The 18920-nt window shown below is 47.0% G+C and overlaps 1 protein-coding gene across 1 annotated transcript in view; it reads left to right on the top strand.

The window, feature by feature from the left end:
• Positions 1–360: 360 nt before the first annotated feature.
• CACNB2 (calcium voltage-gated channel auxiliary subunit beta 2) overlaps positions 361–18920 on the top strand; it is a 163359-nt gene continuing 144799 nt past the window's right edge. The window contains exon 1 of the mRNA XM_061587867.1: positions 361–454. Within this exon, the coding sequence (XP_061443851.1) occupies positions 422–454 (33 nt within the window). The 5' untranslated portion in view covers positions 361–421. The remainder of the gene's footprint in view (positions 455–18920) is intronic.

The following is an 18920-nucleotide window of genomic DNA, read 5'->3' on the forward strand; positions in this document are numbered from 1 at the left end:
ATGTCCAGGGTTTCTTGCTGGTTTTCAAGCACTATCCTATACTTAGAACCAATCAGTGCAGAGCTAGCAATATACAATTAGCATGAGACTTTTGAGTATCTCACCCCTGCCTTTAAACAGTACACGTCTACTTACAGAAGTGGATTGAGATAACACATCTTTGTGGCTGTCTTTCCTTGTTTATGGAATATTTTTACTGGTGCAGCTTGCCAAATCATCATTTCCTTAACTGCCTACAGCGAGAGGTTTTGTTTTTGTGTCGGAGAGCAATATTTAAAGACCATTTTGAGCGTGGGAAACAAGTACTGAAGCTCTCTCTCCAAGCTGTGGAGAGCAAGATGGTGAACGCTTAAGAGAAAACTAAAGATCTGCAGGAATATATGGACACGGTGGAGAACTGTAAAATTTTATAGGCAAAGATATGTACCTTTATGACAATGAAGATTATGAAAGGGTAAGCTGTGAACATGTTGTATGTTAGTAAGAGGTTTGGGTAGAGATGGGAAAAAATTATGATAATTTCTGAACCATGGGTAGGGAAATCTCCTGCCCCCTGTTTTTTTGAGGGAAGGGATAAATGGAGATTTTGTGAAAACTGAAATACATGCAAGACTCACTTTTTAAACCCAGCCTAAACTTAGTGTATAATGTTTGGCATATTTATAAAATTTAGAATCATATATGCTTAATTTCCCCTAACAATAATTGCAAATATTTTATTTATTTTTCAGATATTTCTAAGCCGCCTTTCTATTGTTATAGGCACAAGGAGCTGCACCCTTAGGAATCTAAATATGCCTTAAATTTTACCGGTTATGAAAAGAGGCTCAAATTAAAAAAAACTTTTAAAAGGAATATTTTATTACACATGCTTAGAGCACCAGCATTATTATGCAGAAACAAATCATATTTTTAGAGACAAGTTACAAAAAAAATATCTAATAATTTTAACCAGCAGCAATGATAGTGCAATATAATTATGCATATCAAGTGTCATAATAATTGTGGACAAAATACTTGTAGACAAAATTAACTATATTGAAATCATATTTATTAATATTATTTCCCGTTCCATTATGGTAAATGGTATGTCCTAATAATATAACTCTTTATTTCATTAATCAGAATTGGTGTCCATAACTTCTGATTTCTTTCTTGCACTTTGCACTTCAGAAAATGGATGGTTTCCATGAACTGAAGCAAACTTTTCAGCTTTTCATATGCTAGTTTGTCCCTTGATTGTATGTGTGTATTTAAATCAGCCATCAATTTATTTTGTTTATGACAGAAGAGGAATCAGAGATAAATGAGGGTCATAGAAAGACTTTGCCCCCATGCTGCAGGAGAAATATGCTCAGCAGTCTCTCAAAGTGCAGCTCTAAACCAAATACCTGAATCTCTTCTGTATTTTGTGATATGTGGAGCTACTTTTCTGACATTATGCTTGAAGTGTGTTACTTCTCTAGTAATCCAGTGAAGAACAGTAGAAATGCTCTCAAACCTTTGCGGGGGTGGGGGTGTTTCCAAGAACCTCAAAAGAAACAGTAATTATTTTTTATTGGGGGGAGGGGGGCTCTGGGTTCCTTTGTACTGGAAAACTACCGACAGGTTTCCAGTATACCATTCTTGGGCAAGATGGTCAAGTACTGTCTTAGTTTGTCATGTTTTTCAATGTATTGTTTTATTTTGCTTGCTTTTTGTAATGTAAAGCTGGGCTATAAATACTTTAAACAGTAATATGAACATTAATATACTACCCTTGCTTCTTTGGCATAAGGGTTTTGCAGTAACATGATAAACATTTATCAAAATACAACTTTTCATATATAAAAATATTGTATTCATTTTGAATGTTTTACAATTTCCCCCAAACTTCTATTTTTTCCGTATTATTTTAATGAATTTGTTTTCATTTATTTTTTCTAGGCATGCACATTTCTTGTTTTAGTGTTGGAATGTGGAAACTCAGGGTGTATAAGAAATTTCCCCATTGAAGAAAATATGTTCATATTATCCCACACAAGCAATTATTTCTGAGTCACTGCAAAACAAAGTACATCCAGAAGTGTGACAGAGAAATTAGGGGTTTTCTTTTAAATTCAAAATGTGTTGTTAATTACAGTTACAGGGAAATATTAATTCTGAATCTCAGTAGTGTAGACTAGAAACACAATGATATAAATTCAAATAATAGTAATCATACTGAAGGTGTCAGGGGAAGTAATAATAATTTGTTTATACCATAAGTCATAACAAACCTACTAGTTACTAAAAGAATAGCACAACAGTAAAAACAGTGGTTTATCATTAAAACAATCCACTATGTTTTTTGTAAACAAGTTTTGCATATATGCTGCCAAAGAAGCAAAGGAATCTACCTTTGCAGGGCATTGTGTTGCAGTAGTTCTGGTCGTACCTATGGGGGTGAGTTCAGTGAGAAGCATTAAGAGAATGCTGTTCAGCCCCTAGCAGTTACGGAGTGCTGCGTGGCAATATTCCATCCCCAGTGCTATTTAGTATCTATGTAAAGTCATTGGGAATGGTCAGTAAGAGATTTGGGACAAGGTCAGCTCTATTTCTCCATAACATATGGATCAGGAGAAGCCGTGTAGATCCTGGACCAGTTCCTCGATGCAGTAGTAGGCTGCATGGGGGCAAATAAACTGAGCTTGAATCCCAGGAAGACAGTGATCCTGTGGGTTTGTAGTTCCTGTGTCTGAGAAATAGCCCAGTTGCCAGCCATGGACAGAGTTACACTCCCTCTGAAGTAGCAGATACATAGTCGGTGGGTATTCCCAAATAAAGCTTGTCAGTGGAAGCCCAGGTGACTTCTGTGCCTACGCACACCTTCTACCTTCGGCTGGTGGGATAGCTGGACTGGGATAGCTTCCTGGACTGGGATAGCTTCCTGGACTGGGATAGCTTTACCACAGTAGTCTAGGTATTGGTAACTTGACTGGATTCCTGCAATGCATTTTATGTGAAGCTCCTCTTGCAGTTGGTCTGGCAGTTGCAGATAGTATAGAATGCTGCAACACAATAGTTGATAATAGTGAGATCCTGCTATCATATTGTCAAGTCACGTTTATTGCGTTTAGCCATAGGCCATTGCAAAATACAACAAGATAAACAGTTAAAACATCGAACTAATTAAAATAGACCAAGGTGCTATAATAAAACATTATGGGATTTTATGATTTTGAACATAAGTCACACACAACTTCCTAGCAGCCAACGCGAAGTTAGCTACTAAAGTGAACACCTGCTTCGAATTATCGCTTAGAAGCTCCACCACAAGCTCCTGTGGGCATTTGTCTGGGCAAGAATAAATAAATTGGGCCAGAAATTTCCGTCTAGGGTCATCGTACAGTGGGCAGTATAACAAATAGTGGATAATATCCTCTACAGAGTTACACCCAAAGATACATCTCCGTTCTTCTAGTGGAGTTCCCAAATATCTCCCCTCTAAGTAGGCAGACGGCATTGATTGAAATCTAAGCTCCAAAAAAGCTCTGCGTAAAGGTGCATGTGTAAGAACATGGAAATACTGGGATATGGCATGATTCAGTTTAAATTGAGGGTACCAAGGAGAGAAGGGGGCTACTAAAATGGATACCCGGTCTTGGTTCGCAGCATAATCAAAGATTCTATTCCTAAGAGCTCGTGGACTGAGACTCAAAAACTCCCCCAGTGGAAGGTTATACTGCTTCAACATTTCTTGAGCTCTAGAAGCCCAACCCCTGTTCGCTAACTGCTCTGACCAGCAGAGTTTGGTGAGAGAGTGGGCAGCCAAGCGGTGAAGTCTACCCCAATATCTGAGGTAGGCTAGGTCAATTCTTGCCGCAAGTGAGGGTAGCCCAAATTCTGCTCTAAGATGCGCTGCCGGGGTTCCAGAAGGCAGCCCTAGAATCTGTCTTAGAAACTTATTCTGCAGCGGTTCTATCTCCCGCTTTGCCATTTCCCCCCAAAGTTCAGTCCCGTAAAGTATAGAAGCTAAAAATTTGGCAACGAGAAAGAGAAATCCCTTAATCATGGGGCTGACCAATTGGCCCCCTCTAGCGTAAAAGAAACTTCTAAGTTGCGCTAGGGATCTACCACCCACAAGTTTAGTTGACTTTATGTGAGATTTCCAGGAAAGATTCTCACTAAAACATATGCCCAGATATTTAAATAAATGGACCTGCTCCAGTGTGCGTCCATTGAGGGCCCAGTTTGAGATTGCCCTTTTCTTACCAAAGGACAGTATCTTCATTTTAGCATAGTTGATAGCCAAATGATGTTCCGTGCAATAAGAGCCAAGGTGTGATAACATCCTTTTGAGACCAATTTTGTTTAAAGATAACAGGGCCAAATCGTCCGCGTAAAGTAGTAGTGGAATCTTGCAGCTGCCAATTGAAGGGGGGGGAAGGAAGGGGAGGCCATTGCGGGAACAATGTCATTTATAAAAGAATTAAATAAAAAAGGGGCCAGAATACAACCCTGCTTCACTCCTCTTTCTATCCGGATCTCTCTGGAGAAAATGCCCTGCAGACCCAACCACACCCGCAGAGTGTTGGCCTGATGAAGGGACCTGACAAGATAAAGCAGTCTCTTGTCAATATTGGTCTGGGCCAGTTTACACCATAAAAGGTTTCTGTCTATGAGGTCAAAAGTAGAAGTAAAGTCTACAAAGGCCACAAACAAAGATTTATTTGGGCCCTTTGTAGTCTTGTGTATTAAATGCTGCAACACAAAAGCCTGATCAACTGTGTTTCTGCCTTTTCTAAACCCAGCTTGCTCTTCATGCAGGATAGAGTTACTAGACTCCCACTTGAGCAGCTTATTTAATAAATACCGTCCATATAATTTAGAGGTGACATCTAAGAGGCTGATGGGTCTGTAATTCCGCGGGTTCGAGGCATCGCCTTTCTTAAAAATAGGAACAACAATGCTAGTTCGCCAGCCAGAGGGAATGGCACCTGTGGAATTTATGTATGTAAAGAGGGTAGCCAAAACTGGGGCCCACCAGTTAGCGTCTGAGAGAAAAACCTTGGGGGAAATCATATCCTCACCCGGAGCCTTGCCAGGGCGGAGCTGGGAAATTAAATCCAGGATTTCCAAAATGGACACGGGTGGCCAAGATGGGAAGATAGATAAATCCTGTAAAGATACCAAGGGTGTACTTACGCAAATTGGTTCCAGACCAAGTTCAAGGTCTTACCATTAATATAGAAAGCCCTTAATAGCTTGAAACAAGTTTACTGGAGCAATTGCCTTGCTCCTCTGTGCCTGTTCAATCACTTTGATCTGTGGAACATACACTTTTACAAGTGCCATATGATGTTCATTCTGCATTTGCGAAAACCCTGCCTGTTAGCATTAGGCAGGCATCATTGTTATACGGCTTTGAAATGTCTGCTAAAAATGTTTTTATTTCAGCAAGCCTATCTGGACATATAATTTAGTTATGTATACAGTACTTGTTTTTAAATGTTCCTATTTTTATTTTATATTATTGATAATTGTTTTATATACACCACTTAGGGTTTTTTTTATTAAGCCATTTATAAATTCTTCTAAATAAATAAATAAATTTCCTGTTGCCAGGAGTTCAATTTTATAGAGCCAATGTGAAATTCCTATAAGAAAATTATCCAATCTCGTATCCTTAGTTAAAAAAGTTCAACAAGTAACGTGGACTTGTCTTCAGCTATAACCTTCCCACAGATGTATGGTGCCTCTGGTTATTTCTAAAAAAGTTGACCATCCAATTTATTAAAGTATTTCAAAGTCAAAACATTTTAATAGGAATTTTAGAAAGATCTGTTAAATTATATGTATAATTGTGCTTAAAATTTCATAAAGCGGAGCAAATTTACTTCACTGAGCATATCCAAAGCAGATTGTACCAAATTATCTTTTACTGTGTTTAAATGCCACTTTGGATGTTTCCAACGTCATACGAACCAAATAAGGCTGACAGAAACTATGCAGATGTATCAGTCTTTCAGTGTTCTGGAGACAAGTGGTCCACAGAGGTCTGCTACTAAAAACAGAACTAAAGCAATGTCTTTACTCCAGTCAAGGTGATTTTCATCAGAAAACTGAAAATACAAGAATACATTCGTATTGCCATGGATAACATCCCTGTTTCCAAATGAAAAAGCCCATTTGGAATTTTTTTGAGAGTACCCAGAAGTTCTGAGAAGTTTAATTAATATTATTTTACATTCAGCTGTGCTGTGCTGTGATAGTCCCTAATTATCTGAAGAATAGGAAATATATTTTATCCCCATCATGACTCAGAATTCTGTTTCTGTGCTATTCAGCTTTCTGTTGCAATTCAAGTATGTATGATCTAGGTACTAGATTCAGAGAAATAAATGACCAGAAAACAACATGACCTGACTTTGACAGTCTTGGGACAGAAAAAAAAATGGATTAACATCATAAAGGCCTATTGAACATCCCATGACCATTTTATGCTATTCCGTACTGCTGTTGACAGCCCATTAAAACTATGGTTGAGACTAGACTTGACTGGAGATGTCACTTCAAGGATCTAAATGTCTATAAGAGTTATATTTTCCAGAGAAGTGAATCTGTATATACACCATAATTCTGTTCACAGTACCTGTGTATATATTCCCATAAAACAAATAAGGGTGTGCACAAAAATTTAAAGCGTCGTAGCTTTATGGAGGCAACATTATGATAAATATGCTCATAATGATTGTACCAAAATATGGTCTGCTTAACTTGAAACAAATATGAAGATTCCTCTCCCGTCCTTCAGTATTGATTGATTGATTGATTGATTGTACTTATATACCGCCCCATAGCCAAAGCTCTCTGGGCGGTTTACAGTAACTAAAAATATTAAAACTAATATACAAATTTAAAAACACATATTTTAAAAACAATTTGAAACAATTTAAAAATTTAAAACAATTTAAAACACATGCTAAAATGCCTGGGAGAAGAGGAAAGTCTTGACCTGGTGCCAAAAAGATAACAGTGTTGGCGCCAGGCGCACCTCGTCGACAGTATCATTCCATAATTTGGGGGCCACCACTGAGAAGGCCCTCTCCCTTGTTGCCAGACTACCAGCTTCCCTTGGAGGAGTCACCCGGAGGAGGACCTTGGATCTTGAACGTAGTGTATGGGTGGGTTCGTATTGGGAGAGGCGTTCCATAAGGTATTGTGGTCCCAAGCCATGTAAGGCTTTATAGGTCAAAACCAGCACCTTGAATCGAGCTCGGAAACATACAGGCAGCCAATGCAAGCGGGCCAGAATCGGTTTTATATGTTCGGACCGTCTGGTCCCCGTTACCAACCTGGCTGCTGCATTTTGCACAAGCTGCAGCTTCCAAACAGTCTTCAAAGGCAGCCCCTCATAGAGTGCATTGCAGTAATGTAATTTGGAGGTTACCAGAGCATGGACAACTGAAGCCAGGTTATCCCTGTCAAGATAGGGTCATAGTTGGGCCACCAACTGAAGTTGGTAGAAGGCACTCCATGCCACCGAGGCTACCTGAGCCTCAAGTGACAAAGATGGTTCTAGGAGAACCCCCAAGCTATGAACCTGCTCCTTCAGGGGGAGTGCAACCCCATCCAGGACAGGTTGGACATCCACCATCCAGTCAGAAGAACCACCCACTAGCAGCATCTCAGTCTTGTCTGGATTGAGCCTCAGTTTATTAGCCCTCATCCAGTCCATTGTCGCAGCCAGGCACTGGTTCAGCACATTGACAGCCTCACCTGAAGAAGATGAAAAGGAAAAATAGAGCTGCGTATCATCAGCATACTGATGGCAACACACTCCAAAGCTCCGGATGACCGCACCCAGTGGTTTCATGTAGATGTTGAACAGCATGGGGGACAGAACTGACCCCTGCAGAACCCCATACTGGAGAGTCCAGGATGCCGAGCAATGTTCCCCAAGCACCACCTTCTGGAGGCGACCTGCCAAGTAGGAGCGGAACCACCGCAATGCAGTACCTCCCACTCCCAACTCAGCCAGTCTCCCCAGAAGGATACCATGGTCGATGGTATTGAAAGCCGCTGAGAGATCAAGGAGAATCAACAGAGTCACACTCCCCCATCTCTCTCCCGACAGAGGTCATCATACAGGGCAACCAAGGCTGTTTCCTTGCCGAAACCAGGCCTGAAACCCGACTGAAATGGATCCAGATAATCAGTCTCATCCAAGAGTGTCTGGAGCTGGCCCGCAACCACTCGTTCAAGGACCTGCCCAGGAATGGAACATTTGTTACTGGCCTATAGTTATTAAGATTGCCTGGGTCCAGGGAGGGTCTCTTCAGGAGTGGTCTCACTACCGCCTCTTTCAGGCAGCCAGGGACCACTCCCTCTCTCAGACAGGCATTAATCACTTCCCTGGCCCAGTCGGCTGTTCCATCCCTGCTAGCTTTTATTAGCCAAGAAAGGCAAGGATCCAGCACAGAAGTGGTTGCACGAACCTGTCCAAGCACCATATTTCAAATTATGCAGTTGCCTAACAAATGGTTAGTGCAAATATTTCACTTTCCGAAGGTGATGGTTCACTTTCTAAAGCTGTCAAATGATATGTGTTGTTGAGATATGTGTCGTATTCCTGCATTAAGTAGAGGGTTGAACTCAGTGGCTTTATAGGCCCCTTCCAACTCTACGATTCTGTGATAAAGGCACATATGTATCAGAGAAGACAGACACTGCCCTAATTAGGAAACAGATGACTCATTAAAATACTACTCTTGATGAAACAAAAAAAATGCTTTTTCCCTTAATATCTATTAAATGTCACCTTTCTCCTCCTCTTGTAATCACATTACTATATTATTATTTTGAATGCTCAAAGTACTGGTGATGTAGAAGTTGAAGTGGGGGAAATACTTTTTATTTATTTAGTTAATTAGTTCGTTTATATGCCACTCTTAAATTAGAAAACTACAGAACAGTTATTAACCCAGAACCTAAATTGGTATCATTTCTTCATATCTGTTCTTCATGATTCAGCCATAAATCAAACATTTCTAAGTTCCATTTGTTTCATTGGTACAGTTCACAGAATCATAGAATAATGGAGTTGGAAATGGTCTTTAAGGCCATCAAGTCCAACCCCCTGCATAAGTTCAGTATGTTCAGTGGGACTTAAAACAGCTTAGCTTTGATGAATTCATAGCCCCATGCTAGTTTAGACAGAACAGTTTCAATATATTTATTTATTTATTTATTTATTTATTTTCCAAAATATTTAGGCTGCATTACAATTGGATCTCCAGTAGGGCTTGTGATTTTTGTTTCTCTCACAGGAGCCTGTCCTCTTACCATATTATACAATTTTAGTGTGGGAGACAACTTTTCCAAGAAAAAACATCACAAGATCAAAAGGTTTATGGAAGCCCACTTTGATACACCTAAAGCCATCCACTGAAGGGCAGCATTAAAATGGGAATAAAGAAGATGTAGTAAAATGTTGCTTCCATTGATCTAAAATATGGCCCATATTTTCTGTCTTCCTCTTTTTTGTTGGAGAAATATGCAAAATGTCTAGACATTTCATATTAATGTTTTATTATTATTTAAATAATTATTTAAAATGCCTACAGCTAAGCATTTCACAATTGGAAATATGAAGAGCCCTGCCCAAAAGATGACAGTATAAAAGACAAACTGGTAGGAAGGTTTGATGTTAATGGAGATGTGCCCTATGCAGTGAGGTTATGGATGCTGCTGTTGTCAGTGTGTGGTTGTTGCCTATCCTGATTTTTCCCTTTCTCTGCTTGGCAATAATACTCTTTTGCTCCCTCAGTGGGTCTTGAACCCTTGTCCCAAGGGTGCTGTTTGAATACTGTGTTATATGGCCTCTCCCTCTCTTGATTTTTTAAAAAAGGTCTTGTGAGCAGTGTGAGAGTAACTGAACTTCTGTGTGCAAGGATGCCTATGGTTCTTGAATGCTCGTGTCTTTCTGCCTGTGTCACAGTGGTTTACACAGCAGAAAGTGCTGTAGTGTCATATCTGGCAGGTTGTGCATAGGGTGGTAGAATGTGATCGGGATGTCTCCCTGTCAGCATGATTTCAGCCAGTAGCTTTATAATGTATAGCAAAACAAACAAGCAAACAAAATATTTTTGTTTATTAATAGGAAACAAAAATGAAATATGTACTTTTGCTTAGCATTAGTCATCTTTACAAATTAGTCCAGTTGACTCACATTTTTTTTACAATTTAGAACTGTTCCTTTAGACTAATGAGTTCTCTCATCTGAAATGTAGCAATAATTCTAAAGTACAATTCACCTGCTACCTGAGACAGAAATTTTTAAATGTTGAAACTTGGAAGTTTAGAATGACTTTCCGTTGATCATCTTGGTGTATATCCAAGGTGCACAACTCCAAATTGAAGCTCTGTGGGTATACATGTGGAGAATATAAAGGTAACTGTAGCATTAGTGGATTCACGGGCTAGCAGACATTGTCCTTTCCTAAGGAAGTAAGTTCCAGTGTGTTAACTGAGCTTATCTGGATGATCAACAAGGTTCTCTGAACACTCGGAGGGACATAAAAGAATCATGATGACAGGCTCAACCCCTGACCTTCTTTTGTGCAGCCAAACCTCTGTAAAGAGTTGGTGTACTAACAGGGACCCTGAAAAAAGTAGAATATAGTATTTATTTATTTTGCTTATTGAGAAGATTTATGGCAGCTGGGACACTCTGTAGCGCAAGGGAGCTGTTTTCTCCAACTTGTTCCCTGCTTTATGCTGTTGCGACACTTTTTACCTGCAGACCCTAGTATTCGTTAGCAAGAGAGAGCCTGCCCTATAAGAATTGTCAGCTTGGGCCAGCTGAGCTCTGTTGCCGGGAGAGGCTTATATTTGCTGGGTCCAATTTGGGAGGAGATGATAGCCCCCAAGTGGGGGGGTTTCCCCCTTTGGATAGAGCTGCTTTGGTTGGGGACACAATGGCAAGGCTTATGATCTTAATATCCACCTTGGTTTGTGGGATGCTGCATCATGTGCCTGGGAGGAGGAGTCAGCTGGGGGAAAGAGAGGGAGCTCCTATTTCTGTGGTTCTGGAGGAAGTATGTGGGGGAAGGGCAATATGACACAGACAATTGCATGCTGTTCCCTTCCCTTGCCCCTTCTCCAAGCAAGTGTATAGGAGTTGCCCTGTTAGCCAGCTCTCAAGTCTACGAGTGTTGCTGTTAAGTACCAGGTCAGTTTTAAATAAAAACTCCCAATCCATGATCTAAACTTGGATGAGGAGGCTAACCTAACTTGCATAACCTAGACCTGGTGGGAGAGCAGTGAGTGGTTGGTCTCTCCCAGTTATGCCCACATATGTTTCGGTGCAGCACCAGAGCAGACTTGAGGGTCAGGGATGGAGAGTTGCTGTCATCAATAAAAATTCAACCTTTATCTCTAAACTTTCTGTTTAACTGAGTGATGGTTCAGAGCGTTTTGTGTTTGGTATTGGGCCAATGAGACAGGATTTGTTGGTGCACTGCCTACCTCACTGCCCAACTGTCTCTCTTCTTGAGCAGATGGAAGTGGTCTCAGATATGGTATTAAGATTCCCCAGACTATTAGTTCTGGGTAATTTTAACATCCACACTGAGGCCACTGGTTCCTGTGGTGGCTCAGGATTTCATGGCTACCATGACAGGCATAGAGTGTCCCAACATATCATCAGTCCAATGCATGTAGCTGGTTGGACCTCAGAGCTGCTTTTGTCAGTGGGGCAGCAGGAGAGGGATCTTACCACCATTCTGTTGACATTGTCAGATCACTTTCTGGCTGGATTTAGATTCTCAGTGACTTTTCCCTTCTGCAAAGGTGTGTGGGGCATTAGAATGGTCTGCCCTCAGAAGATGATGGATCCATTTGGTTTTCAGGTGGCTCTGAGTTTTTTTTCCAACTGACAGGTCTGGTGACCCTGTCAAAACTCTGGTCAATCTGTGGAACACTGAATGACTCAGACAGTTGACATGATTGCTCCTGAGCACCCTCTTCCACTTCCCCAACTCCAGGTGACACCGTGGTATACCCCAGATATGAGGGCAATGAAGCCTGTTAGAAGATAGCTAGAATGCAAGTTCCTCAGAAACTCAATCAAACACAAGTGTGTACCCATTCTTGAGCCTACTTCATGACAGTGAAGAAAAAATACTTCTGTGCCTCTATTGTATCCTCAGTATCTCATCTAGCAGAGTTTTATAGCGGCCTTTTACATTCTGACATGAAGGAGGGGGTGGGAACCTCAGTAGCCTGTTGTGATTTGCAATGTATTTTGAGGATTAAATCACATGAATCCATAAGGATCTAGGCTTCACTATTGTAGCGGACAGTTTCTGGGGTTGTCCAGAGCACTGCCTGGTCAGGTGTTAATGGATGAGTTTCAGTTGATAAGGCATGAGGATGTGAACTAGATAGTTCGGTAGATGCGGATGACCACTTGAATTCTTGACCCTTATCCAGAGTTTTGGAGTATGTTGTCATCAGTATGCTGATGACACACAATTCTACTTCTCCTTTACAGCTCAGTCAGGTTCAATGGCCGATGTGCTAGATCACTGCCCAGCTTGGTACTGGACTGGATGAGAGCCAGCAAAGCTCAGTCCAAATAAGACAGAGTGAGTGGTTCCTCTGCCCAGATGAGTCGAATGCATCCTGTTCTGGATTGTGTTACATTCCCCTTGAAGGAGCAGGTACGCACCTTGGAGATCCCCGTTCTGCGCCCACTTACCGGGCGAAGGGGCGTGTTTGCGGCCGCCGCTGAAGCCGGGCCGCCATCTTGGGGGGTGTGCGTGCACGCAGCGCGCAGGCACTGACGTAGCATGCAGCGAGGGGGCGGGGCGGCAGACGGCCATTTAAGGCCGTGCCGCCAGCCGCCCTCCCTCACTGCAAGCTTGGCGGCAAATTCAAACGGCGGCAGGCTCCAGCATCGGCGGCGCGACTCAGCTCGATTCGCTCGCTGACTCACGCGGCTCCTCAAGGCTCCTACGGGCCAGGCCTTGGTGCTGGTTGGCCGGCGGCGAGGAGCGGTCGGCGCGTCTTGATCGCGGCGTGGCGAGGACGGCGGAGAGGCCCTGGCACCCTGGAGGGGCAGTTGCGACTAGGCCTCTGGAGGCCCTCCAGTGGTGGAGGTGCGGCGGCAGCAGCCGTTGAGCTCCTCGCCAGGGAAGCCTGCAGGAGGCATCTGCAGACCCGGCGGAGCAGTGGAGGGAGTCCTAGGCCTCAGGAGGCCCTGCGGCGGCGGAGGTGCGGTGGCAGCGGCCATGTGGCTCCTCTCCAGGGAAGCCTGCAATAGGCAGCTGCAGACCCGGCGGTGCAGCAGAGAGAGCCCTAGGCCTCGGGAGGCCCTCCAGAGGAGCAAAGCGCAGCGGCAGCACGGCCTAACGGCAGCGGCGGATCTCAGGCGAGGCGGCCTTGTGGCCGCGTTCTTTTTCTTTGATTGCTACCCAGGAGCTCCCTGTGGGAAGGTTCTCTGCCCCTCATCCACCCCATAGCAAGGGAAGTGGGTCCCAGCCCCATCTTTCATGCCCTCCATTTCTCACTTGGTGGCCCAGGTTGCCAGGATTGGGGGGTGAGATAAAGGGGCCCATCAGCAGGGGAGGGGAGTGAGCAGGGGACACAGTCCGGCTGGGCTGTGAGGGTGCTGCCCCCCCTTATAGGTATCCCCACGCTGACCACCTCTCACTTTGCCAGGAGGCACTTCCACAACGGGCATAGGCCTTGGGGGTCATTTCTGCTGGATAGACCCGGCTACACTCTGGCTCAGGATGCCACCTAAAAAAGGTCAAGGTGGGCCAAAAGGGAAGGGAAGGGCCCCCCGGGCAGAGGGTAGGCGCCCACCCCCAGCGGCGGAGGATGGGGGACAAGGGGAAGGCATGCCATGGACTGCTATACTGGCCAGGTTAGAAGCCCTGGAGAGGGGCTCAGCCCATCCGGCACCTGGGAGAACAAAGGAACCACCCCCCAAGCGGCCCCGGGATAAAGCGCTGCGTCCAGTCGGCGGGGCTAACGCTGCAGCTATTACTTCTATCTTAGCACGACTGGACGCGCTGGAGGCAGGGCCTAATGGGGCCGCAGCAAGAGCGCCCAGAGCAGAAGCAGGACCAGCGTTGTCTTCACATGCAGCCCCGGGACCACAGCCCATGCATGGCCCCTCAGCAGACAACATAGTGGGTGAGTCTCCCTGGGCAGCACAACAACAGGGGCAGCCCCAGTGGGGCTGGCCCCCGTGGGGGTTCCCATACTGGCCTTTTTCCCCACCAGCTGAAACTGAGCGGTATGGGCAAGCTGTGATCCCCATGGGTGTGGGGCATGGAACGCCACAACAACAGCCTCCCCTAGGGTTGGCCTGTGAGCAGGTCTGGCAGTCCACTGCCGGGACAGGGATGGGAGTGGGGGTGCAGCCTTCCTGGTCGGTACCCCCTCCTGCAGAGGACACTGACCCTCTGGGTTCAGTGAGGGACGGGGCTATACCTTTTGGGGAGACATCAGCCCCACTGGGCTTTCACCTGCTGCCCGCTACAAAGGAAAAAATATGGAAGGGGGAGTATGTCGACTTATTCCCACTTCTATACAGGGAGCCAGTTAGGAGGGAGAAGGATAAGGGCGAAGAGGCAGAACCAGACAAGCCCAAGAGGTGGCACATAGAGCGCACTTGGGCCAATTGGTTGCCTGCATTTCTGACATACATGGGGGTGGTGATGCAGAAACAGCCACAGAAGGGCCCTATCCTGATTAAATACCTCGATATCGTATATCGGGGCTACTTTGAGTTCCAGGGGGCAGCATGGCTTGCCTATGACAAATCGTTTCGTATGAGGGCGGCCTTTGATACCTCCCTCCCCTGGGACAAAAAGGAAGCAGATCTGTGGCTACAGTTTATGTCTCACTCCAAGCCCATAGCCGGGGATAGAACAGACAGCGGTGACCTCTTGGCCCGCCAGGCGGCAGCAGCTCCTGCCCGCGGGGCAGGGGGTTCAACCCCGCCTGCTCTGCTGGGAGTTCAGCTCCCGAGGCCACTGTGGTCGTACCCCCTGCAGGTTGCGACACGAGTGCGCAATCTGCGGGGGTCCGCACTCCTGCACTGCCTGCCCCAGGGGCCGCCCTTTCAGAGGTGGGAACAGGGACTCAGCCGGCGCAAGGAGACCGGGAGCTGCTAGCGCAGCTCAAGGAAAGGGGCCCCAGTCCAGTTAAACTCCCTGAACTCCAGTACTTGCTCTGCCTTTACCCCCGAGTCCAAGATGCCCAGTTTTTGCTCCAGGGCTTTACAGAGGGTTTTCGGATCCCCTATTCGGGCCCCAGGCACCACTTCATGTCCCGCAACCTCAAATCAGTGGCAGGCATGGAATCAGTCGTGGGAGAGAAAATTGGAAAGGAGGTCATGGCAGGCCGCGTTCTGGGCCCCTTTACTGCACCACCCATCCCTTCACTCAGAGTTTCCCCGCTGGGCCTCGTGCCCAAGAAGGCACCAGGCGAATTTCGCCTTATACACCACCTGTCTTTTCCCCAGGGTGGGTCAGTAAATGACTTCATCCCATCAGACCTCTGCTCTGTCCGCTACACGTCATTTGACTGCGCAGTTCGTATGGTTAGGAACTGCGGGATTGGCACCCGCGTGGGAAAGTGTGACATCAAATCTGCCTTCCGTCTCCTCCCTGTGCACCCACGGGACTTTGAGCTGTTAGGCTTTGCCTTCATGGGCAAATATTATGTGGATAGGGCATTGCCTATGGGCTGCTCCATCTCATGCTCGGTTTTTGAGCGCTTCAGTTCTTTCTTGGAGTGGGCAGTCAGGAGACGGGCAGCCCAGCTATCAGTGGTGCACTATTTGGACGACTTCCTGTTTGCGGGCCCTGCAGACTCGGGCGCCTGTCAGGCTCTTATGGAGCAGTTCGCAGGGATGGCCGGGGAACTGGGCGTTCCCCTTGCGGCTGAGAAAACTGAGGGCCTGTCCACCACCCTCACTTTTCTGGGCATAGAGATCGATACAGTGGCCCAATGCTGTAGGCTCCCACAGGATAAGCTGGTGGCCCTTAAGGGAAAACTCTCGGAGGTGGTTGGGGCAAAGAAGGTGACATTGGCCACACTACAACAGCTGGCAGGCCATATGAACTTTGCATGCAGGGTGGTAGCACCCGGGCGCGCATTCCTGCGGCGCGTGTACGATGCCATGGAGGGCCTATCACGCCCCCACCACCACACGCGTGCTACTGCCGCTCTCCGGGAGGACCTGGCAGTTTGGTCCACCTTCCTGCAGGAATTCCATGGGGTCTCCTTATGGAGAAGTGATCGCCTGTTGGAAGCGGAGCTACAGGTGAGCTCCAACGCCTCAGGTTCCTGCGGTTTTGGGGTCATTTTCCATGACTCATGGTGTCATGGCAGCTGGCCACAGAACTGGGCGCAGGCTGGCCTGACCAGAGACCTGGCCTTTTTGGAGTTCTTCCCCATTGTCGTGGCCGTACACCTTTGGCCCGACAAGCTGGGCAATTCCTCAGTCCACATTTGGTGCGACAACCTCCCTACGGTGCATGTCATCAACACCCTGTCCTCTAGAAACCCCAACGTTATGCGGCTGGTTCGTGTGTTCGTGCTCCAATGTCTTTGCTATAATATACAGTTCCTTGCACGCCATGTCCCGGGTATTGATAATAGTATTGCTGATGCTCTATCACGGAACCAGATGGAGAGATTTCACCAGCTGGCGCCGTGGGCAAGGGCTCAGCCGGACGTGGTACCCCCAGTGCTATGGGAGATTGGAGGACCGAATCAGAACGGGCCATAAGCCTGTCTGTGGCACCCAGCACTTTGGCCAGCTACCAGGGGGCAGGTAGGGACCTGGCAAGCTTCAGGGAGTCCAGAGGCTACACCCAGGAGTGGCCCATCCCCGTGGAGCATCTTATGGAGTTCTGCGTGGAAGGGAAGTGGAGGGGACTTTCATTCAGGACCATCAGAGGTAAGCTCTCCAGTCTATCCTTCCTAGGGAAAGCACAGGGCTTCCAGGACTACTCCGGTGACTTTAGGGTCTGCCGGATGCTGGAGGGGTGGTCCCGTGAGCACCCACACACACCTGATGCCCGCGCCCCCTTTTCCCCAGAGCTACTGTTGGGTCTGCAGGGACAGTGGAGGGTTCTGTGTTCTTCCCATTTTGAGGCACTGCTATACCATGCTGCGGCCCTCACCTTTTTCTTTGGGGCCTTCCGAATAGGGGAGGTAGTGGCAGGTTCTAAGACGGATGGCTCCCTCCGGGCCCTTCTGGTTTCTGATCTCAGCTGGGAGCCAGAGGGGGTCCGCCTGCGACTCAGGCAGTCAAAGACGGACCAACACCACAAGGGTCGTCTGATTGTGTTATCCCCATGCCAACAGGAGGAACTCTGCCCGGTGAGGGCCCTGCGCATCTTTCTGGCAGCCCGGGGGCTGCAGCCAGGGTACCTATTCAGGCATAGGGACCTCCAGCCCCTTACCAAGTATCAGTTTTGGTCAGTGACAAAGGCAGCACTCCATAGGCTAGGTGTGGATGCCCGCAAGTTCGGGACACACTCCTTCCGGATAGGAGCAGCCTCCACGGCCGCCCACCTGGGTTTTTCCAAAGGGCAGCTACAGGCAGTGGGCAGGTGGTCCTCGGATGCATATAAGACTTATGTTAGACCACTAACAGAGATGCAGGAGGCCAGCAGCTAATGGCAATTGTTGTCATTTTTGGCAGGCTGCTGGGAAAGATCGGAGCAAGTGAGCATCCTCCTCTGCGGTCACAGCATGATTTCCTGGGCAGGCCGCAGAGCGGCGAAGTCCCGCATTGGAACGCAGCTGGGGCTCAGTCAGTGGGCCTCAGTGTGGTGGCTTGGGCGCCAGGGGATGCGTTGGGACGGTCTCCTGCCTACCTTGTTCCAGTCGGCTGTGGACCAGGCGGTGCCCCAGGTGCTGGTCATCCACCTGGGAGGTAATGACTTGGGCCTGTTGAAGGGCAAGGCCCTGATCGAACAGGCATGTAGTGACCTCCAGGCCATTGCGCTGCGCTGGCCGGGGGTGCACTTGGTATGGTCTGACATCCTGCCGCACAGGACGTGGAATTGTGCTGGTGACCCACGGGGAATGGGCAGGGCTCGGAAGAAGGTTAATAGACAGATTCAGAGGGCCATCAAGGGCCTGGGGGGTTCTGTCATACACCACCCAGAGATCAAGCACGATAGGCTGGAGTTGTTCAGGCCAGATGGCGTGCACTTGACTGACGTGGGCAATGACATCTTCCTGATGTGCACCAGATTCTTATCGGGTGTGGGGTAAAGGGAGACTAAGCAGAGGCTTGTCCCCCTTTTGTGGCAAGGAAGCGTGGGGGAAAGGTTAAAAGGGAAAGGCAGCTAGGTGACACCTTTAGGCACCTTTGGGGGTGATTGGCGGTCCGGGAGCCTGCACCTCAGGGCTATACGGCCCGGGAGCAGAACACGGGCCGCTTTTGGGGCCAACGTGCCTCATCCGCTCGGAGTTTCAGGGCTCCGGGGGGCAGTGATGCGGGTTGGACCCCCTACACATCTTCAGGGTGTGGCCAGAGCTGGGGCCTGGCACAGGGCAGCCCCAGGCTCAGGCTCAGGCAAGGTTTGGTTGCCCTATAGCTGCAAGCAGGCTTCGCCTGGATCAGCAGAATTCCCCCTCACTTGATTGTCCCTCTGCAGGTTCATTGGTTATAATTGACTCTGTTTTAATAAAGTGGCCCATGATTTAACCCAATGAATGGTGTCTGTGTTTATTTCGGCAATAGGCCGCAAACTCTTGGATCCAACATTGTCATTAGAGGTACAAGTGATCTGAGTGACACTGAGTGTCTTCCACCAGATTTGCCTGGTAGCCCAGCTGTGACACTATCTGGATGGGGATCAGTTATCTATGCTCTGGTAACCTCCAGGTCAGACTACTGCAATGTGTTGTCTTTGAAG

This window comes from Rhineura floridana, chromosome 10 (assembly GCF_030035675.1).
Source record: "Rhineura floridana isolate rRhiFlo1 chromosome 10, rRhiFlo1.hap2, whole genome shotgun sequence".
Taxonomy (NCBI): Eukaryota; Metazoa; Chordata; class Lepidosauria; order Squamata; family Rhineuridae; genus Rhineura; species Rhineura floridana.